At 41.5% G+C, this 23,241-nt stretch overlaps 1 protein-coding gene across 1 annotated transcript; it reads left to right on the top strand.

The window, feature by feature from the left end:
* The first annotated feature begins 1,890 nt into the window (after nucleotides 1-1,890).
* col9a2 (procollagen, type IX, alpha 2) lies at nucleotides 1,891-21,934 on the top strand. Its single transcript, XM_069699498.1, has 32 exons — nucleotides 1,891-2,117; nucleotides 3,515-3,589; nucleotides 4,498-4,533; nucleotides 4,637-4,699; nucleotides 6,198-6,251; nucleotides 6,505-6,540; nucleotides 8,375-8,398; nucleotides 8,536-8,589; nucleotides 8,708-8,761; nucleotides 10,246-10,296; nucleotides 10,390-10,446; nucleotides 10,535-10,588; nucleotides 12,429-12,482; nucleotides 12,644-12,697; nucleotides 13,164-13,217; nucleotides 13,359-13,412; nucleotides 13,560-13,613; nucleotides 13,706-13,759; nucleotides 13,853-13,906; nucleotides 14,621-14,665; nucleotides 14,786-14,839; nucleotides 14,926-14,979; nucleotides 15,062-15,115; nucleotides 15,199-15,266; nucleotides 15,773-15,812; nucleotides 15,917-15,961; nucleotides 16,401-16,433; nucleotides 17,321-17,467; nucleotides 17,593-17,647; nucleotides 17,800-17,988; nucleotides 18,087-18,164; nucleotides 20,539-21,934. Exons 1-32 carry the CDS (start codon nucleotides 2,046-2,048, stop codon nucleotides 20,742-20,744), a joined length of 2,076 nt encoding a protein of 691 aa, XP_069555599.1. The 5' UTR covers nucleotides 1,891-2,045; the 3' UTR covers nucleotides 20,745-21,934.
* The last annotated feature ends 1,307 nt before the right edge of the window (nucleotides 21,935-23,241 follow it).

Genomic DNA, 23,241 nt, shown 5'->3' with positions numbered 1-23,241 from the left:
TCTGCCTAAAGGAAGTGACTCTCATAAGGATTACGAGAAAATACAGTTTTGTCATTTGGATTTGCAGAACTTTGCTGACATTGTCACTTTTGAAACGTACTTGTTGGAGAAGAGGCATCGAGGCAAACATTTCACAGTTCACCAGAGCACAATGAATTAAAAGACCATTAAAAATGGCCACTTGTTGTCCCTGCAAAACGCAGATTTAGTGTGCTGCATTTAGATCCCACAGCACCAGTCTCATGTCATGAATGTATGAGTAGCCAAAAGCAGGGAAATCTTGCAGAAATCATTTGAACCAGTTGTTTTTTGTTTTTTTTCCTCACCTGTGTCTGATGTTTTTCATCCCCACTGTCGCCAAATGCTGCTCGTGTGGGAGTCTGGGAATTTTGGGGTTTCTCTCTGTATTGTTGTACAGTCTTGACCTCACTACGTTGACTTGTAAGAATTAAACGGAGTTGAATTGAAAAAGTGGTTGTTTTTGCAGACTCTAGACTACAATAACTGATGCTGAACTTATTATGAAAATAGTGCAAAAATAGATTCAGACTCGCTCTGTATTTCTGCAAATTGGTCTGTTTGAAAAACTCAATCTTGTTTTTATTTTAACGCTTTACCAGGAAATAGTTCATATTTGATCCTTTGGGCAAAATAGGAAAAACCCAATAACAATTAATTTGTATTTAGAGAGTGTTAAATGTGCATGTGACAATGGGGAAAACAAACAGCACGGAAGCCACCACTGAGCCGGTTTCTTATTTTATTGTTTATGGGGCTGTGCTGAGATTCCCCGCAGTGCGCAATAGATCTCAACGTATTAATAAATGCATATTCTCTCAGCATCCTCAGTATTGTCTTTACTATCACTGAGGACGGCAAATGTAATCCCCTGTTGTTGAAGTGGACGCTTCCATAGCAACCAAACTGCTCTGCAGATGGACGTTTGTTAAATGTGTATTTGCTGTCATCTAGTGGACAAAGAGTCCATGCTGAATGTGGTGTAATGAAATATCTGTGCAATAGGGGTCACTGTAAGGTCATTTTTCACATCTCCGTGGGTTTTGTTTATTCACTTTTAAAGGCCACTTTGGATTAGTGTGGGAACTAAACTGCTCTGCGTAAAATGACCACTAGATGTCAGTAAATGGATTTACTTTGTAAGGACTTTCGGTGCCTAAATAGGGGAGAGGTGATCAAGGGCATGTTTAACTAGTGCTCATTCATGTCTGTAGTTTACGCATAAGATGCAGTTCGTGGTTTTTACATGCTTTTTGTTTTTAAGGAGCTTTGAAATTTTTCTCATCAGTGCAGTTGAACACTCACATGGGAATCGTTTGGGGATATTTAAACCGCCATGCAAACTTTAGCCTCAAGGTGTGAGGGCGGGAAGGGGGGGGGGGAGATTAATTTGCAGAGAGAAACAGAAAGAAATACATCGGAAACGGGTTCAAAGGCCTGCGATTAGGTGTTTAACACAGTTGGCTTTCCACTCAGGTTTTAGTCATTGGTCCACTCCCACAGATTTGGGAGGAGCTTGATTAGTATTCTGCCCACTTGCTTTTGGAAACTTGTAAAACAAATATGCCAATTATTCGTACAGCGTCCAATCACAGTGACAGAAACTCTTTCAACTTTGCTCCTGCCCTAGAGCTAAGGCAAATACCTGAAGTCTTAAAATGTGTGTGTCTGTGTGTGTGTGTGTGTAACTGTATATAGGTGTAGGTTTGCTTGCTCAGTGTTGATGGCTGCATAGAGTAGTTTTCTTTCAGGGTCCAGCAGTGGGGGCAGAATTACTCCCCACTCCCTTCCCGCCCTCCTCATCGCTCCATCCATTGCTCTCCCCTCTCTCCTCCTGAGTGGATTTTTCTTCCTCCGGGGCTGTGCACATAGCACCCCCCCCCCACCCCCCCCCCCTCTTTCTTCTCCAGCAGCTTTGCTCCACCAGCTCTGCACTGTGCTGGCCTGGAGAGGAGTAAAGGAGCGAAAAGAGGAGCGCGAAGAGAAGATTTGCTGAAGCGAGGAGAGACGGACGGGGGAGAGGGACCATGGCTGCTCTCTCTGCCTTGCTGAAGACCTGGGTTATACTGCAGACCTTGTGCCTGGCTCTGGCCCAAGTGGTGAGTGGATATGGGAGGTTTAGACCTGCTCGGTTCGGGCTTACCTCTTCTTATTCAGGGGAACAGGGGATAAGGGGCCCACCCGAAAGGGCCAGCGGACTCTCGATATCTTGATCTTATAGGTTGTGATTAGAAATACCAGGGACTGGAAGCACAGATGTATGTGTGGTGAACACCTGGCTTTGTAGCATGAATGTAAAAGAAAAGAAGAGTTTGAAATGGGTTTTCTGCCGTGAAGACAAAATAAAAGCGGACTATCTTCGGTGGATTATCATGCTTATCGTCTTTGGACTCTTATCTCTTCTTAACTGAGGAGCTGCTATTGAAGCCATGGATTTATCATTACCTTTGTTATTTCTGTGGCCACCAAAAGGACTGTTATTTATCTAAGAATGAAGGAAAACATTGACATTTTCTCTTTTTCAGGGGCAAACTTAGCATCCGTGACAGATAAAAATCAGTGGGGCTGTGGCACACACACAAACTTTGTCCACTAAGCGTGAAAGCCCCCATGTAAACAGACACCTTCATGTTATCTGCTGGACATACAACACCGTTTTCTTTTTACCACTTTCAAGGATTTTTTTTTTTATTATTATTATTTTTTTTTTAATTTTTGAACTTGAAGAATTGGATTAAGTTATTATTATTATTATTATTTTTTAATTTTTGTTCATGTGATGAACTGATGCACTTAGATGATATTCAAGACAGGCAGTGGGGATGGAGAGAGAGAGGTGTGTGTGTGGGAGGGGGTGGGGGGGTGATAAACAGAGCCAGTCTCATGACCCCTCCTCCCACATTCCTCCTCAGTCCTTTCTTTTTACCCCTCAAATATGACAGTTTTATTCAACACCTTTCTGTTACTTTGCTTTATATTGTTTTGTCTGGAGGCTTTCATGCCTCCATCACAGTCAGGAGACATTCAGTGGATGTTTGGTCTAGAATGTCCCACAATGCTGTAACCTGGCCAAAATGTATTAATTTAATGTACATTAGCTATTACTATTTATTATATGTTTAACAGCTGCAGTTACAATACGTTTTTCATTGATTCATTTAAATAATGCTGTTTGTGTGCAATTCAAAAATTGAAGAAATATACATTCTGTAAATACCACCAATAAAAACATGAAGCTGAGGTTAAAGTGACAGTAAATGTGGGTTAAATAGCATTATATATACTGCAATCTGAGTTACTCCATATCAATGACACATTCACTTGACTATTACTTATTGGATAAAAAAGTATCTCCATGCTGATTTATAGTAATGTAATGTAAAAACCTTAAAGAGCTATATTGTACTCTATTACTACAATATTAGTGTTGCTATGTTTAAATAATCATAGAATTGTCATAACTGTTTGACATATTTGTTTTTTGCCTGTGTTTCAGAGGGGTCCCCCTGGGCCTAAGGGCCAGCCAGGCCCATCAGGCCCCTCTGGCACTCCTGGGTCAGATGGCATCGATGTGAGTATCCACGGCAGGTTTGCCCGACAGTTTTTTTTTTACAAAGATCCTCATTGTGCTGGCGAAATACCAAAACCCAGCGCCGCTCCGCAGTACTGGAGTCTTACCAGCAGAGTGCACTGTAAATGAAAACACAGCGGCACAAAAGGGCTCTGTTCCCAGCAGAGAGAGGGGTCTTTGAGAAGGGGTGCTGAGCTCAGACCCAAGTTTGTGTCGCAGTAATGTGATACGTGCGAGTTATTCCGAGGGCCGACTACAGACAGGTCTTATAAATGTGCTGGAAAGGGAAGCTGCTGTGCTGGTGGAGCAGGAAACAAGCTGGATGTGTAGAGATAACATGCTTGGCTGCTCAATCCAAAATCAAATGTGAACAGACGTTTTAAAGCACCATCTTTTTTTTCTTTTTTTTTAAATAAAAATAAAAGCCCATAATCGTGCAGTAAACTGTGTCACCCTCGTACATAAATAAACTTTATGTAGTTATATTTTTCTCTTGACTCGACCTGAAACACATCCAAAAGCTGAAAGGCGGGATGTCAACCTGAAGCCAGCCTTTGTAGATAAACTTTAGACCCCTAAAGGTTAAATTGTTGATTCAGGGCGTCCGGGTTTGTTTAGACTCTGGTCAGTGGAACATCAATGTTGCAGTACATTATGTATTTATGCAGAGGCATTATAGGCATCTGAGCACCAGCATAACATTGTCCTGTTTTATGTTCTTTTCTAAAATGTGGAGATTCCTGATCAATTTGGATCCATTTTTTAAAGTTGCGTCGATCATTTATATTACAGAATGCACAGCGATGGACATTCAGGTGATAGATATGATACAGAGTTGAACAAAAACAATAATTGTTATGCATGAGTCTAACAGGAGATGTAATCTCCCCTGCTCTGTGTCTCTGCAGGGAGATAAGGGACCTCCTGGCCCCCCTGGTTCACCAGTAAGTTTTTGTGCTGTACTGTTTGTTAGATGTATTATTCAAGCAACTTTTGATTTACCTGGACCTGGTTTTCTTCATGACTGTCCTGTGTGTCCTACTGTAGGGGCAAAAGGGAGAGCCTGGAGAGTCGGGTCCTGATGGACCACCAGGAGAGAATGGCATTGATGTAAGTCAACTGACTGCTGAGGGGACGGGGGTGTTGTTTATGTGAAAGAAAGGACCAAATAGAGAGAAAATTATTCTGAAATGACAAAGAAATGAGAGGCTTCAGGTACAAATTTAAATGAAAAAAAAAATGGCAAAGAAAAAGCCTGATAAGAATGACATAAAAAATTACAATCACATAATTTTTCAAATGAAAATATATGTATTCCTTTACTACCAACAGTCTGACTGACTGATTTAAGGACTTATTTATTTCCCAAGGAAATGAACCCTACTTCTGAAACACTCGGTTCTCAAACCTTTGAAAATGCAGGGCCAGTTCTTAAAAGGCAACAAGGCATCATGAAGGAAAAGAGATTATTGTGAACAATCTATCTATTTGTTAATGCTGATTGTCAGAAATGATATGACAATCAAAAACAGACATACAAAACAGGAAGAGGGCTATTTTTTTAAGACAACTATGCAAATTTGATGGAACACTTCAATGTCCACTTATAGCACTAGCATCACGTTATCCCTATCAGCAGTGGAGTTTGCTCAGTTATCATGGAGATAGGTCAGTTTACATAAACACGTTACTACTATGTTCTGATATGTTATGAGGTAGGATATGTATTAAAAGTATTGCACCTTAATAATGTGCACAGTGGGTTTTTTGGTGCTCATGCATATTAAGCATTAAGACGTTCCCTCCATGCCCTGGGTTTTAATAACAGATATAAAGTCATGGCACTGCAGAGCTGAATATCAAACTCTTAGCTGGTTTATTGTAATCATAGTGATTGCATAACAAACATTTTAATTTCATTGAATAGTCTTTTTTTTTTGGGCATCTTATTGGGAGTCATCTCTCAACGAGTTGAATATACGTTATATATATATACTTTACCCATTACAGCAGTATATCTGGCTATATACACTAATCAAGTATCTAGTAGCCACAGGTAGCGTGGAGATGCAGATAAAGACATGTAGACGAGTTTCAAATCATTTTCAAGCTTCATTTATGAATTAACTTGATAATAAGTGTGTTGAAGCTTTTCTCAAGGCAGTCAGCCCCGGTTGCTGCTTCAATCAGAGGAAAATAGAGTGTCAATGCCAAATGGTCACATGCTAAAAGTAGCACACACACACACACACACACACACACACACACACACACACACACACACACACACACACACACACACACACACACACACACACACACACACACACACACACACACACACACACACACACACACACACACACACACACACATTCCTCAGAGGTTTAGCCAGTAATCCGCCCCGGAATCTCAATCTCAGGTTGGTTTCCCAATTACTTCCACGAACATTGTCAGCTTCGATCAAATGTGTGGTTAGCCTTGTCCTAAGGTCACATGTAGCCTCTGGAAAGCCCTGTGGTAACTGATAGTTTCCTTTTAGACCTACCTACCTTGACCTCATGTACAACATATGCACCTATTTGCATCTCTTTCTGTCTGCCGTCAGGGTTTGATTGGAGCAAAGGGTGATCGAGGTCCTCTCGGGAATCCTGGTCCAAAGGCAAGTGTCTAATCCTTAACGTGAAACGATTATCAGAACAAATGCACTATTATACTGCTGCTCTGTGCAAAACCTACGCTTGTTTCTGGTAGAATAAAGCTGTCATTTTTCACAAAGGTTAGTTTTATAGGGAAAAAAAAAGATTTTATCTAACTCGCTTATTTCATTCCATGGCGATATTGTCCTAATTTATTTGTGTAAGATTCTAACATGTAAGCTCCATAGTTATGTTGCTGTTTTCTGTTATTTGCAGGGTCAATCAGGTCCAAGTGGTGAGCCCGGACCTCCGGTAAGTAAAGTATTTAATCTTTTTTTGTGTGTGTGTGCGTTTAACACAACAGTGCTACAAAAACAAATCTACCTTGCTTTTTTTTTTTTTTTTTTTTTTGTACACTATAAAAAAGACGATAAAATACAGATAAGAAATTATGACTAGTTAATACACAAGATCATTTTCATACAGCCATGAGAGACATGCAGGTAGAGCCAGTGTTCTGCCACACAGATTTCTACTTATTTTCTGACATCTTTATGATTTTTGCCTTCCTTAGATAATGGATCATTTTGCCTTTTTAAGGGCTTCACGGCAAATTTATTTTGATAGCAGCATTCAGACACAAGGACATTCAAAGTGCTTTAAATGGGCCTACAAAGGAAAAATTATAAGTACGATATTAGTAAGAAACTAAAATGGCTTTCAAAAGATAATAAAAACAAAGCAATTATTTATAAGGCATTTATCGAGTCATAGAATTACAAGGCGTTAAAACTGAGATTACATATTCAATTTACTGGGAAGCCTCAGCAGATAATAATGTTTTAAGGCCTGATTTAAAAGAGTTAGCACACCTCCAGTATTTAGGAAGATTGTCCACAGGTGGGGAGGATAAAAAACAAAAGTTGCTTTGTCTTGCTTGGTTTGGATTCTGAAAAAAAACGAGTAAACCTGAACCAGCTGACCTGAGGAGTCTGGATGATTAGGTACAAGTAAATACAATGTGTATTCAGGCCAGAGATGCTTCCAAACAGTTGTGTTTACAGGAGATGCATTTCTGATGTGACAAGGAATCCCAATCAGACCCCTTTTTGGGGGTCAGCTAAAATGTTTGGGAACCCTTGTTTTACCTTTAACACAGCATTGTATTTTATAAGCTAATGTCAGGTCTGAAAAGCACAGAGTAACTAAAGCTACCAGGTAAATATAGTAGACATCTAAAGTGTAAAGTGGCATAATAAATGGAATTACTTGGGTAAAGTAGTTGTAAAACTGCACTCCATTCTAGTACTTGAGTAAATATGCATGTATGAAAGATGTCGGACTAATTAGATAACATTGCGTCATAAGGCTGTCATGGTTCTTTAGAAATGAGTAACGGCTGCCTGAATTAGGCATTGTCAGAAGCCGAGTCAGTTCCCTAACAAACATATTGTAACCCAGAAGGCAACTTCCCGAACCCCTGCTTTGTCATGCCTGAATGCCTGACCAGCTGTGCCCTCTTTAGGGTTTAGTTTACCCAGATGTGGCATATGCTTTCTGCAGCTGACATGAGCCTTGGTCCTCCACCCAAGTCTGGTAAAACGAGCCACATTTTATTTCCGTATTATCATTAAACGCAACCACTGGCTTCAAGCACATCAGCAACATCTGTAGCACAGCACGACTGCCACTAGGTGGTGCTCAGTGTCCGTCTAGCACACATCCCCCATTACATTTAAGTTCACAGTCATCCAATGTCATGCTTGAATGCAACACTATTAGTTAATCCTTTGTTTAGCATGAACAGGCGTCCTGTCTGGGGGCTGGGCTATACACCCAGCTGTCTTATACACTGCACAGACAGGAGATCCTGCCCTGTGGGCTCTTCTTCCTCCATGAAGGCTTACTTCATTAATTACTTTGTTTATAATTAATTCCAAGCAGAAGACACAGCAAACACAAACTGATTGTGTTCTGTGTCTTTGTTCTTGAGCACTGGTTAACCTGCGCTGACACTGTACACATGCATTACTGAATTGCTGCTTTTGGTATTAATCAGGCCTTCTCAAACATGAATTGATACTCTAATGGATTGGTTCCACTTGTTATACAGTAATTTCACCCCTCGTCCCTTCTGTCCACACAGGGAATCGGCCTCCCAGGTCTGGCTGTAAGTAGTTTATATGTACAGAAATGCTTTTATCTCTTAATAACTATGCTCTGAGGTGTGCACATTTTTTTTGTGGTTGGTGGGATATTTACACGTGTTCTCTCTTGCGGTCACTGACTATGTCATGCTCTGTCTAGGGTGCTCCGGGGCCAATTGGTCTTCCCGGTGAAATAGGATCAACTGGCCCAAAGGTAGGACGCCGGGTTCAGTTTATCATTCTGGCTTCATGACTCATAAATATACGCTGCCGGAATCTTCATATTTTCAGCATCTCATTCACAGCTTATTTTTTGTCTTGCCTTTATTTAGGGTATATTGGGAACACCTGGACCTGGAGGACTTCCTGGACCTCCTGGCAAACCAGTAAGTGTCCAGCCAGGAAAAATGTCATCCGCTGTCTTTGTTTTCTGATTTCTAACATAAAAAAATATGATGATGGAGCTAAGATTTGGGATGGCAGTGAGCCAAGTTGTGACATTTGAGGGGTACCACCTTTTCGAAAATCGTCTCTATGTCTCTATTGTAATACAACGTGTAAGTATCTTTGTTTTATATCCACTTTTTGTAAATCCAATAAGCAGGTACAAAAAGAACTAGGTCGTTAGTTTAAGCATCTATAATGCAATTACGATACAGTTTTGCTATTGCTACAATGGCCTATGTTTGGTCACTGTTGACCTTTACTGCCATGCACTGGATCTTAAGATGTTTGACATCTAGTAGGCCAGATATTAATGAAAGTGAAAATAATTCATGGTTCCGGCTAGTGATTTGAATCCGCTCCAAGATGTAATGGTTTCTTCCTTAGTCCAAGTTACACACTCCCACTAAATAAAATAATAATAAAAATAGGGCCAGTCATTTTACTGTAATCCTGATGACAAACAAACAAACCCCACCTTTAAAAATAACCTCCTTTAAGGAGTTCATAACTATTTTAGATTTTTTTTTTTTTAATTATCTCTTTTAATTTGCAGAACATTTTACAGTTGAAATTCTTTTTGTGTCAGTGCCCTCTGGTAGGTAAACTGTGCAACGGGCCCACCTCATCCCAACTGCAAAAAACATAAACGTTAAAGTGCTGCTTGGATAAACCTAAACTTCCTCCACAGAGAGGAAGTCACAGTAAATAATTTAATATCATGTTTTTTTTTTTTGGTGAGGCCAGTGAGATTAGCTGTCAAAAGTAAAAAAATAAAATAAGCTACCAGCAGATCTTTGAGCTTAATCGAGCATGTAGTTCCATCAGTCTAATTGCAGTTGACCTACATTACAGAATAGGAGTGTAAAAGAAAGGCAATGACCAACTGCTAATACCATGTTGAATGTGTGCTCTGTTCAGCATAACCAATAGCAGTTATTGTATTTGTTTAAATGCGCTGTATGGTAACAAAGCACCCAGCACATCCAGAGCCCACTGCTGTGCAGGTCCCAGACGACAGTAAGTGGTGACATACCAAAAACAGTTTTGAGCTGTCAAGTCTATTTTCCAGCGTTGTATGTACTCTCCTGTGTGCATTTCTGGCTGACTCCAAGAAGAGGGGTGGGGGTGTCTTCATTGAGAGTGATGCTCCCAGCCCAGGGGAGTGTATTTGTTTAGTTTTAGTGCTGTCCTAGGGTAAATAAACCCCCATTAGATCAGTGGGCTGTCTCATTTGACTGTAGCAGGAATACATCAGCCCCGGTAGAGATACTTTACTTTCTAACTCAATCTATAAACAGAGAAGGAAAGATGGAGGGAGAAATAGATAGAGAGAATAAGAGAGTGCTGGCTCAGCTCAAGGGAGAGGAATCAAGTGCCAACTGTGACCAAGTGACTGTCCTGTCCTCACTATCTGTCTGTTTAGGGTCCTCCAGGCAAATTCATTGGTGGAGAAGAGGGCAGTGCAGACTTCCAGGTAAGCGCTTAGGTCATCTCCTTTTTTGGGGGAAATCTGTCCTGACACATCTTAAATTTTCATAATCCATATATTTCCTTCTCTCTACAACAGTGTCCTCTTACCTGTCCATCAGGACCGAAAGGCCCCCAGGGACTGCAGGGAGTGAAGGTGAGTAGTCTGCTTGTTTCAAGCTTCAATGATTATTTTACATTACAAAGCTGTTGTGAAATAATCCTGAGTGATTGTCGCCTTCCAGGGACACAAAGGACGTTCCGGTGTTCTCGGAGAGCCTGGTAGCATCGGAAAGCTGGTGAGCAGCACAAACTGAACTAGAGAGGTTACACGCATGCTCTTAAATGCCATACATGTACAAGTTGTACAGTCTTGCTCACTTACCACCATTCACGACCAGAAGAGGCAAGGATTACCTCTAATGAAGCCCCCCCGAGGCACATGACTGGCACTAATCTGGCCGCGATTAGTCAGCCCTGGCCCCGGCCCTACAGTCAGCACACAGTGAGCCAGATGAAAGCGGCGGTGAGGAGCCAGGTACATGAAGGGGAGGACGAGAAAGTCAGGGTTCATGCAGCCCTCTCACCTCGCTGTATTAAGCAGAGCTAATGAGCACACAGTGGGCTCCAAGGGAACGGCGAGCCAAGCCCCAGGAATTAGCCTCTGATCTTCCCACACAAGGAGCCTTCTGGCAGAGCGTAGATGCTCAAAACACTCAACGCACCAAGTCACTGCTCCTCCCAGGCCGAGCAGCGTGTTGGAAGACCTGCCTCGACCAACGGTTGCACTGAGGCGCTGCTCTGTTCTTTTCTTCTCCTTAAAGACAACCAGCAGGAGCTGTTTACATCCGCGTTGGCTTCAGCTGAGGCTAAAACACAGATACTCTCTGCAAAAAATGTATTGTTGTCGACTTAGTATACAGTAATATCAAGTAGATTTGCGATGCCAAAGATTGAGCAAGACTATCATATTTATCTTGAAAGTGCTGAAAAATTAAACAAAGTGACGGCCTAAGCCTTGACTGGACCGACTGACACTGGTGAAAATGGGAATAAACCAGTAGAATGAGCAAAAGTATCAGTTTTATTGGTGCATAAAAGAATTGTGTTATGTATTAGGAAGTTAGCTGAGGCAAGAGATACCACTATTATGTCTGTATGTGTAAATATATATGCTAATGTGGAGGGAAAATTATTAAAATAGCTTAGCTTGGTTTATTGCTGAGCTGAGGCAGCGGGAAACAGCTCACAAATCCTACCAGCATCTCCGAAGCTTACTGATTATGATGTATTTTGTTTGTTTCATCTATTCACTTCTCCACACACAAACATGTTGTGGCTTTATGAGGAGTAACTGTAAGTCTTCTGATTGTTTTTTCTCTGTTTTCCCCTGCTGTTAGTGTTAATACTAAGCTCAGCTAAGATAAGCCCCTCAAGACTCAAGCTCCATATTTAATTAGACTGTACAGAAGGAGGTCAAAGCGCACTACCCCATGAATGTCAAAGAAAACCCACCTGGCTGCTCCTCACCTGCCACACTTTCTTCGGTCTTGAAAAGTGACATTATTCCCCTCTTGAAACATGAATGTCGCTCAAAATACCTTCCCCAGGCTCATCACTTTATTGCCTTAGGCTTTCCGAAGGACTTCAAGGGTCTCCGTTGCTGATTTCCTAAGTTTGACACACATTTGACGTGCGCTCTCTGCTCATGTTCTTTAATAATGCCAGTCATATTCAAGAATGCCCAATTCCGGTGCCAAGACCACCTGAAGATGATTATTGGAGCAGGTGGCGGTCGGGTTTCCTTTAGTGTGAATTCATTTTTTTTTCACCAGCTAGCTCTAGCCTAGCCATTTAGCTCCAGCTGGATTTCTATCAAGCTTGACTTATAGCAAGTAAAAAAGTAAACAACCATCAAAGGCCAGCTCATCAAAAGCAACCATCAGAAATTAGTTTCAACCGGATCTCCCTCCAGCTCCAGGTTTTCTTGGGTCAAGCTCTGTAGACACGCACACCAGACACAATACGACCTCCTACAAGTCTGGGAGAATATTGCGAATGTGCCATAATTGTTAGGTACATTTGCTGCGGAGAGAAGTGTACAACTAATCAGTCTGCTCTTTTGCTTTTCCTGCCCAGGGCATCAAGGGAGAAATAGGCCTCTCTGGGGAACAGGGCATCCCAGGACCTCCGGTATGCTGACAATTCAACACATTGTCACTTCACAGTTTTAAATATAAGCTAATCCACAATTGTTTTCGCATATTATAATCTTAAATTTACATTTGTGGTGCTCTTGTGTCACGATCATGCTCCAGTCTCTTGTCTTATCCTTGTTTTACCTTCCTTCAAAGGGTCCAATTGGTCTGAGGGGTTATCCAGGAATGATGGGTCCCAAAGGAGAGGCAGTGAGTACCTCGTTTCTTTTATCACACTCGCACAGAACTTTATTGTCTCCTTTGTCTTCGGGAACATGGCTGTTCTCATTCTCAGATGAGCACCAAGGAGGCACAGCCAGATTTGCCCCGACTACACAAACATCATCCATTACCAGCAATGGGGACATATGGAAATGATGCTAACACAAATCTCTCTCCTTCTCTAATGAGTTGGGGTTGTCTGGGTCCACGGTGCCTCCATCTGTAGTTAATGATCCGCTGTAGCCATCCATCTTGCTGTTAACATTATCCGCGTTAGCCAAGTTAGCATCCCGGCTTAGTGCCAAAGCAAGAGTAGCTGGCTCTCTGTGTAGCTCCCATTAGTGAAGTGAGTTAAGTGCTAATTATCCCTTTATCACAGTTAATATAAGGCTACTGTGACTTAGCTTCCTCTCTGATCTGAGCTGATTGATGGCACTTTGTTGTTTTCCCGTAGGGTCCTCGTGGTTATAAGGGCATCAACGGACCTGTAGGAATTCCTGGGCCTCCTGTAAGGACACACACACACACACACACACACACACACACACAAGCGCACACCAAGACACGCAAACAAATGCTCAACTACTCACAGAAAACTAGGTATTTACACACACTGTAAGTACTCTGAGCATCTTCCTTTTTATTATAGGGTGAAGAAGGACCTCAGGGACCGCCTGGAGAGGCAGGGGACAAGGGAGACAAAGTGGGTGACACTCCTAGTGTTTTCCCTTGAAGTTTATTGTCAAAGCCTTAGCAATAAGAGATGTAACATTCTTCAGAACGTGAATGGGGACAGTGATCCTGATGTGCACTGTGAACGCACAGAGGCTGATTTTGTTATTTTCTGCAGGGCAGCCGAGGTATCCAGGGCCCGCAGGGTGCGGTTGGCAAAAAGGGAGAGAATGTGAGTGAATGCAGCTTTGTTTGTGTGCTGCACAGGTGTTTCAGAAAGTGTGCCAAAATGGAACCCACTGACTCATCTGCCTGCTTTTTCAGGGTCTGCCGGGTATTGATGGAAAAGATGGCACACCTGGTATTCCTGGAATCAAGGTAAGTGTGTGCCAGACGAGACAAATGATGAGTAACTTTAATTTGAGTAAAAGATGGCCAGTTATTGTTCTTTTGCTCTCTTTTTGAATGCAGGGTGGCCCTGGACAGTCTGGGATGCCTGGTCCTCCTGGTCCTCAGGGAGCAGCGGTGAGTGATCTTTCAGCGTGGTGAGGTGGTGGTGGTGGTGGGGGGGGGCAGGATGTATGGTTGTCTGCGGATTGTTCAGCAAACATGTAAATAAACAGTTATTGTCACTCAGACCACATAGAGGGGCCAATCTGTTCTCAGTTCAACAAAGCCAGAAGACAGACAGAGGAAAGCAGCGTGAAGCAGCCTGTACATTTTTGGTGTGTTTTGTTTTTCCGGGCAGTCATCCAGGTTAACGGTGACCCTGCGACCCACGCTGTTTTAGAATATAAACCACCTTGAAAAGGCATTCTCCCTCCCACCGCAAGCGATTTATCACAATCAGACCAGTGGGTGTACACAAGTGTGTGTTTGTGTGCGCGTCATTCTGACTAAGGGGTAATGGAGCGTGAGATGCACACTTTGCTGTGTGGTCACTGCGGTGACACTAACACTGCTGCAAACTCAAACACCGTAACTTGGCCTGCTTTATGCCCCGCTGTGATACACCAACGCACAAATGCACACACAGAATCTCCGCAAGGTGCATGGCTGTGGCTGTCACTTGGCCTGTTTTCATTATCCCTATTATATCTGGTATCTACATTATTAGCAGAACACTCATACATTCAATCACACTGGCATTTTTAGGTTTGTTCTCTATTTCCAGAATGTGCAGTATGCCTTGTAACTTTGATCTGAACTGTTTTCACTCTTTATTAATTCTGTCTGTAGGGGTTACCTGGGAGCCCGGGGGCAAAAGGGGGAGCTGGTGCTAAGGTATGCCTTACCTGTATTATTAAATTATGTCATCTTATGTTTATTTAAACATGTTTCTATTCTTCATTCTTTTTTTTTTTTTTTAATGTATACCTTTTTCTTATCATGTTCTCTTGCCAGGGGGAACCTGGCCTTCGGGGTCATATTGGCATGTCTGGTGCCTCAGGACCCCTGGTAAACATATACACACTTTTTTTTTTTTCTTTTTTTTTCCAGGTCTTACAAGCAGGGGGAATAATTGTTCTCTTGTATTCTCTTAGGGTGAGCCTGGTGTTCCTGGTGAGCCTGGTATGGAAGGAGTCCCTGGACCCAAGGTAGAAACCCAAAACTATTACATTAAAACACCAACAAACTGCTGCTTCAAACGTGACTTCACACCTACGCTGTCTCATGCAGGGTGACCGAGGCCAGCGGGGAGAGGTTGGGCCGCAGGGAGTCGTCGGCAAGCCTGTGAGTTGCATTTCTTTTTCCAACGCGTTTTTAAGCCGATTCAGGGACGCACTCCTAACACCATTTCTGTCATTGCCCAACAGGGAGGCAAAGGAGAGAGAGGGCCCATCGGTGTCCCAGGTGCCCAGGGTCTCAGTGGAACAAAGGGAGACTCTCTCTCTCTCTCTCTCTCTCTCTCTCTCTCTCTCTCTCTCTCTCTCTCTCTCTCTCTCTCTCTCTCTCTCTCTCTCTCTCTCTCTCTCTCTCTCTCTCTCTCTCTCTCTCTCTCTCTCTCTCTCTCTCTCTCTCTCTCTCTCTCTCTCTCTCTCTCTCTCTCTCTCTCTCTGTCTGTGAACAAATACAAAAAAATACATATATCAATGTGTGTAAAAAAAAGTGCATTAGCACAGTTTAGAGTGATGCAGTTACACAGACTTGTCCATTGGGGGCACAGTTTACCCACAAATAGAAGTCAGATAAGTCCACAGAAAATCATTGAACGAGGCAGGCAATATAAATGATAATGGAAGCATCCTCATCGTCCTTGTTGTAAAGATGAGACAACATCTTTCTTACTTTGTGATCTTTGGTGTCAATCAGTATTTAGTTCTGGTGTCTTTTAAGTATGATATATTCTAGACTTTACCACATTTCCATGAACTCTTCCCGTCTCTCCTCCCAGGGCTTCCAAGGAAAGGTCGGGTCCAAGGGAGACGTCGTGAGTAACGTTTTTGCTCTTTCAATCCGGAAACTCGTTTATTTCCTGCTCACCAGTACTTCCCCCTCTGTCCCTCTTCATTTTGTCATTTCCATCACTTTCAGGGTGACCCCGGCGTTGAGGGATTGGCTGGCGAGAAAGGTGAAAAGGTAAAAACTATTCCAGCTCAACCTAAAGCTGTTTTTTTTTTTTTTTTTTTTTTTTTTTACTTTTTCTTGCAAAGAACCCCAAAAACAAATATATAGTAAAACTTTCCGACTTAAGATAAGAAGGTTTAAACTCTTGGTTCTGAAGGCATCAAAGCAGAGCAATATGCAGCAGGAAATGTTTGCACCATACCAAAGTTAAGAAGAAGAAGAGGATGTCTGTCTTTGAAATTGCATACAAATCACCACCGTAATCCAGATGGCATAAGAGCTATTAACATGACAGTGAAGCAATGATGCACGTTGGTTCTTTGAAGCTGCGTTTTTAGACGTTTGTTTACAATATTCCTTTATGAATTATTGCTCAATGAGTGTCTCTGAGGCGACAATGATAGATGGAAGTGATGAGTGTGAAAATGACTGTCTGTCTTCACTGTGACAGGGTTTGTCTGGCGAACCCGGGCCCAAAGGACAGGTGAGAAAATCTGATGACTGTTTTGCAGTGGTGGAATGTAACGACATACATTTCCTGAAGTACTGTACTTAAGTACAAATTTGAGGATATATTTATTTTACTTGAGTGAGTATACTTCTACTCCACTAAACTCTGAGGAAAATATTCTACTTTTTACTCTACTGCTTTGTCTAATAGCTTTAGTTACTTGTCAGATTACTGTTTTTCATACCCCTCCTGCTCAGTAAATGTCATCTAGCTCCAGATTTGGTGATTTTGAAGTTGAATTTTTTTCCAATAAACCAAAAGACCAAATGTTTGTTTATGGGCTGAAAAAGATTCTGCTACTTGTTAAGCTAAATATACTGTTTTTGAAGCCACATGTATTTGCTGTAAAATGACAGGTTCTTCCAAGCTAGTTACATTTTTTGAGATATGTGGTTCTTACAGAACTGAAACGATGCAAACATATGAAAATCTAATAAAATATGATGCATTACTTTAGATTAAACTAAGCAACCGTACATACGTTTGTTAAAATAAGCGCAACCTTAGATAACTACAACAGTAAAAGTCACATTAATACAGTCGAAATATGAATTTAAAACAATAAAACTCTGACAGGGAGCAGTACTTTTAGTTTGAATAATTTAAGTACCTTTTGCTGATAATACGCACATATTATTACTTAAGTTAGGTTTTGAATACAGGACTTTAACTTGTCGCGGAGTATTTTCACAGTGTTGCAATTGTATCGAAGAAAAGGACTTGATACTTCTTCCACCCCTGCTGTATGGCTGTTTTTATTGGCTCTCTTTTCATTGGTTGCATCAGGTTTTGCAACAGTTTGATTTATCTTTCTTTACTCCTTATAAATCCTAATTTCTTTAATGCTCATCACTTCACAGCAAGGAATTAGGGGTGACCTCGGACACAATGGACCAACTGGAGACCCTGGTAAACCAGGAGACCAGGGACCTATAGGGCTGTCTGGTCCTAGGGGACTTAACGGAGAGCGAGGAGTACCCGGCATACCAGGCATTCGGGGACCACCAGTGAGTCCAGTTCACTCTTCTTCACAACATTTCTGATGAGTGTTTGGATGATTGCTGTCTCTTTACGATGCTCATTCTCCTCCTCCTCCTCCTCCTCTTCCTCCTCCTCCTCCTCCTCTCTCCAGGGACGCGATGCATCTGACCAGCACATCATCGAAGTGGTGCTGAAGATGTTGCAGGGTGAGCGTCTAGACTTGAATATTCACCTTTGATGTCCATAGGGGAGATTAGATAACTTCATTTCCCGAAACTACTTTCATCTCCTGAGCAATCAGCCGCTCGCCACCAAAGGTCGTTTAATCAAAATGATGATGCCGGCTCTTCTGTTCCAGAGAGGCTCGCAGCTGTGGCCGTGAGCGCCAACAGGGCCGTGCTTGGTGGTGCAGGTGTAATGGGACCTCCCGGGCCCCCTGGACCTCCAGGGTCGCCTGGCCCACAGGGGCCACATGGCTTACCTGGTGGTCGTGGTATCCCTGGTATAATTGGAGCACATGGGCAGATTGGAAACACAGGGCTTAAAGGTAAAAGTTAACAGGATGGCGTTGATACTTTTGCCCAGAAGATGTTGAAAGTATTTTTAGGCTACGTGCGATGCCTCTCCATCTTTGGTCTTCCACAGGAAAGAGAGGGGCAAAGGGAGATCGAGGAGATCCAGGTAAACCTCACCCAGGACCACCAGGACCCTCAGGAATACCAGGTAAGAGCTGATGCATCCTGTCATGGATGTCTGCAATATTTACTTGAGATTGAAAACAATCTCAGCAAATTTTGTACAAATGTTGCACAACTATCAACTACTGGATGTGTCTGTCTGCATCAAACCTCAATTTAATTAAAATGATGTGGGAAAACACAATGGCAATATGGCGTTTATATCTGTTTCATGTTGTAACTTAAGGGATGTTACAGCCCAGCTGTGTCAAATTCCGACTCTGTCACGGCTGTTGGAGCGTGCCGGCTGTTTTCCTAAGTCCATCCTTTTGTATGTGTTAGGTCTATGTTTGCCAGAGCAGCACGTACCTCTGCAGCAAAATGAGAAATAAAATGCGCTTTGCACATGTTAAACAAATGCCTATGAAATGGCAGCAGAACAGTGTTTACGTTCGGTAGGCAGCAGGCCATTGACAGACATAAATCTGCTGATGTTACTAGCTGATGTGACAACAATGTCCCGTTTTCAAACTTGGGGCCAATCCCAACGTCCACCCTCCAAGAGTCAGACTTTGAGGGGCATCCCCGGTAAGTCCTCGAGGGTTTAGGGTTGTCCCACTATCAAATCATGGAGTCTGTGGCGGACATTTCAAGCCCTTTTCCGTAAGTCCGCATTTCTGCTGACTTTGTCTGAGGGAATTACCCACAGTTCATAGCAAAACTCACGACGTATTAAACATGGTCGTCTTCTTTCCAATAAGTCCGGCTGCAGCTAGAAGCTTCTCATTTTCCTGCCCACAAACAAAGCATGGAGGGTGTTAAAAGTGACAGCACCTGGTTGCTCGCTGCTCGTGGTTATTTCACTGGTACGTTTGTGCAATGGATTTACTAACATTAATAATGCCTTTTCTGGTAATTAGCAAAAATGTATACAAATTATAATATAGCCTAAAAAATATACTAAAAATAGTATATCGGTGGGTATTTACTTTATTAATCCCCGAGGGGAAATTTTTTGATATATATAATATTTTTCTTATTTTCATGATTCATTTTTTTGGTGTGGTACTTTTTCTTTTTCAATGGCTGTGAAGCAGCGTGTGGTGTCACGATGGCGTATCCGTATCCCATTTCAGCCCTCATGAACTCAAACACGCAAACACTGCAGCTGTGACGTCAGCTAAGTCAGTGAGGGTTTAGGGTGGACATTGGGATTGGGCCTTGAAGATGTCACTTGTTTCAGTGGGTCAGAGGTCAACATAGGGACAGAACTACTGCAGCAACATGGATGACAACTAATAAGAATTATAATAAACTTAGTTTATATAGCATTTTTCAAAACAAAGTGTTTTACATGGTATTACTCAGATTCAAATATTTCAGGGCAAATCAAGTCAGGCAGAAATAATACAAATAAAATGGGATAAAATCACTAACAATATAGATAGCCCTTCCGTAACAGTAACGGGTAAGATGGCAAGAATAATAAAACACTATTTCAAAAAAAGATATGTTTTAAAAGACGCCACTGATCTTACGAGCCTCAGGTTCTCAGGCAGGGATTTTCCAGAGCTAAAAGGGTCCTGACTGCAAATGTCTGTGACTTAGAGGTGGTGGTGGTGGTGGTGGGGGGGGGGGGGGGGGCTTAATTCTGCATACAAAGAGTTACAGTAATCTAATTTAGATTAAATCAAAGTTCTCAAGATCAGGCAGAAAGAGACAAAACACTTTGAGATGCTCCTTAACTGATAAAAACAGGATTTAATAACATTAGAAATATGTTTATCAAACAAAAGGTCAAATATGACACCCGGTGGTTCAAGTCGAAGTGGAGAAGTACAAGGAGCAGTGCGGTTGCGGACAGTCACATGCCTCGTATAAGTCGCGATTCCTTCACTAAGTATGTTTCAGTTGCACTTCGTCACATTTTGCGTTAATGCACCCAACCTTTCCACCTCAGCCGAGCGTAAAAATATTTTTTGCGACTTTTCGACTGTTTCATTGTTTCCAATCAGGTCTTTTATGGGCCAATTGAAAATGTGCATTAAAAAAAAAGCAGGTGGATGGAAGTGCACTTACTGCCCACAGGTGAAGAAGAAGAGGAAGGATACAGTAAGCAACTCAAGGACTTGGCATTCCAGCTCTTGCCACAGGAGAGCCTGCTGAAAGGCATTTTAAAGGCATCATTAACTCCAGTCATTTAACAGATGCTCTTGAATAAGAGTGTAATAGGATTGCGGCAGTACAGTAATTCAAACAGTTGAGAGCGCACTCGCACTCAAATTAATTCTTACATACAGCACACACGTGTAATCAAAGTCCAGAGTGGGATTTCCAATGTTTGCAGGAATTTAAGGGCATTTGATCTCTTAAAAATCAATTGAAATCCTGACTTGATGTTGACCTCCCTCACTCCACAGGTCCTCCTGGTGTTGATGGTGTGGCTCGGGACGGTAGGCACGGCGAAACAGGACCTCAGGGATCAGCTGGAGAGGCTGGTCGCCCCGGTAAGGCGGGCCCGCAAGGTCTCCCAAGGTTCTGCGAGACGGCGATGTGTCTGGCTGCGTCGGCGTACACCTCACCGAGACTACAAGAGGCGGGAAGAATCAAAGGACCCCATGTTTAGAGACCTGTCTCTCCATCAGCAGCTCACAGCACCTGGGAGAGAGGGAGAGACAGATGGAGAGCAGGTGAGAGACCACTCTTCTCAGTCGGGACAACATCAAGAACGAGAGGTGGGGGACAATAATAGTACGGTGAATGGAAAATGTATAGCCCCCTCGCTCCCTCTAAGAACTGACAACCTGAAGTTTTGACTGGTGGGGCATCATGATCTTAATCCCCCACATCACCATGACAACAGCAGCTCACAGCCACCCACTTCCTTCTGAATTTTCTCGTGTTTTTGGATGATCTCAGTCAAATATCCCAGCCGTGTTCCAGCAGTGAAAGAGGAACAGGTTCAGATTGCATCTCCTTGTCTCCCACTAACATAGTGTCTATGAGCTCAGAGGAGCTGAAAACCAAACGTGGTTAAGGGTGCTTTTCTTTTACACCGTGGTCACTTTAAATGCTTTTATACATGCAATGCTGTTTCTTTTGCTTGAAACGTGTTTTGAACTTTAGATGCCCTGTCTGTCTTTCGACATCACGCCTGATGCCTTAAAAGTGTACAAAAAGGACCAATAAATGATTGCAGCCTAAATTTCCACTCAGCACTGTACTGTATTGTAAAATCTTTTCATCCGGAAGCCTGAGTGAAATTCTCAGTTTACCTCATGTGTACATTGCATCCCCCTTCCAATCCCCGCTTCCTACCCAAGTCTCATTTTAGAAACTAACGACTAGCTTTATCTCTTCCTCTTGTTGCCTGGCAACAGCATATCCCGTTGGGCACTCCCATCTCCCACAATGCAGTGCTGTAAATCTTTGTAAATGTGTATGATTATTATGTAGAGAAAAATAAATGGGTTACGATATGCACCAACAAAAATCCTGTGCTAATGAACGCAGTGAGTAATAAGGAGTTCCTGCAGGAATATCAACTTTTCCTCAAAACTAATCAGTAAACAGTCCAAATGTGCTTTTTATGCCACTGTCAACTTTCTACAGGATTTCAGCAATTTAATGATTTATTTTGATCAAAACAAGGTATTTATTGTTTCTTTATATAGTCATCTGTAAAAAGGATTTGTTCTGGCTGTTCAGGTCATTCCAAACCAATAAAGAGGAACCTTTTGTAAAATCCAATGTTCTTCTGTATCATGTCTAGAATGGAAATCAATTTCTTTCACCTCCTTTTCTTTTTATTTCTCTTATTTCAAGTCTTTAATACTATTCAATCATGCATGTAAATAAACGCCCATGCTTCCAAAGCTGCACACAGTATGCTCAGCTTTTGTTAATATTCTTGCACTGAGGGTTAGGGTTATACTATAGTATTTATGATCAAAGGCACGTGCATGTCTCTCAATTCTGCATTCAAAGTAAGATTTTTTTTTTTTTTTTTGAATGTTCTTATGAAGCTGCAAAAAAACTGTAAAGCACATAATAGTTTGGACAATAATTACAAGAAAGCAATATATACACAGGCTGAATATGCACAGACTGATCATTTACCTTACCATGACCCAATGTGTAAGTAAGCCCCTCGGCCAGAACGTCTCTTTGAAGTGACATCATATCTTGTGTTGGAAAGTCTATCAATAAATTATGAAGAAGCCTAGAAGACTAAAAAGTAGAAAATTACGTTGAAGGGTTACAAAAACTACAAAGGAACTCAAACAAATTTGGACATGACATATTTTGGACGACAAAAACTTTTGATCATTTTGAGTGACATCCTGTACTATGACAATTTTATGACATTATACAAAACATTTGGACATTTCGGACACCATACTATACTGATATACATACTATGATGTTTTCATGAAATTTTGGACGACATTTTATGAAATTTTGGACAACATATGTTTTTATGAAATATTTGACGTAATACCACGTGACGATTTTATGAAATTTTGCACGACATAACGTGGTATGAGGTTTTAATGATCTTTTTGACGACATACCGCTGTATGACTTTTTATGCTATTTTGAACGAAATACTGCAGTATACATTTTTTTTTTACATTTTGTGCGACACGCTAAAGTATGACATTTTCCATTCGATTTTGAATAACACGATAGTATAACATTTTAATGATATTTTAAAGATCATTTTTTTGACATTTTGTACATGAACATGTTTTGCTATTTTGAACCACATAATATTGTATAACACTTATGATATTTTGGACGACATACTATAGTATAATTTTTTTGTAATATTTTGTACAACATATTAAACAATTAGACAATTTTATGCTATTTTTTAACGACAGTTTTTTAATATATTTTGGATGACATGCTAATGTATGACATTTTATTCTATTTTGAAAAACATACTAAAAGTATTACATTTTTTTTGACATGTTCGACGAGCTTAAGTATGACAGTTTTATGCTATTTTGAAAGACATACTTGTCTGACTTTTTTTTTTACATTTTGCACGGCATGCTATTCTATGAAATGACAATTTTATGCTATTTTGAACTACATATTATAAAAAAAAAAACATC

This window comes from Brachyistius frenatus, unplaced genomic scaffold (genome assembly GCF_029030835.1).
Source record: "Brachyistius frenatus isolate BFR_SWC_R1_liver_20210118 unplaced genomic scaffold, ASM2903083v1 Contig_2, whole genome shotgun sequence".
NCBI classification, from domain to species: Eukaryota; Metazoa; Chordata; class Actinopteri; family Embiotocidae; genus Brachyistius; species Brachyistius frenatus.
The sequence above is the reverse complement of the archived record's forward strand: the minus strand, read 5'-3'. Positions and strand labels throughout refer to the sequence as shown.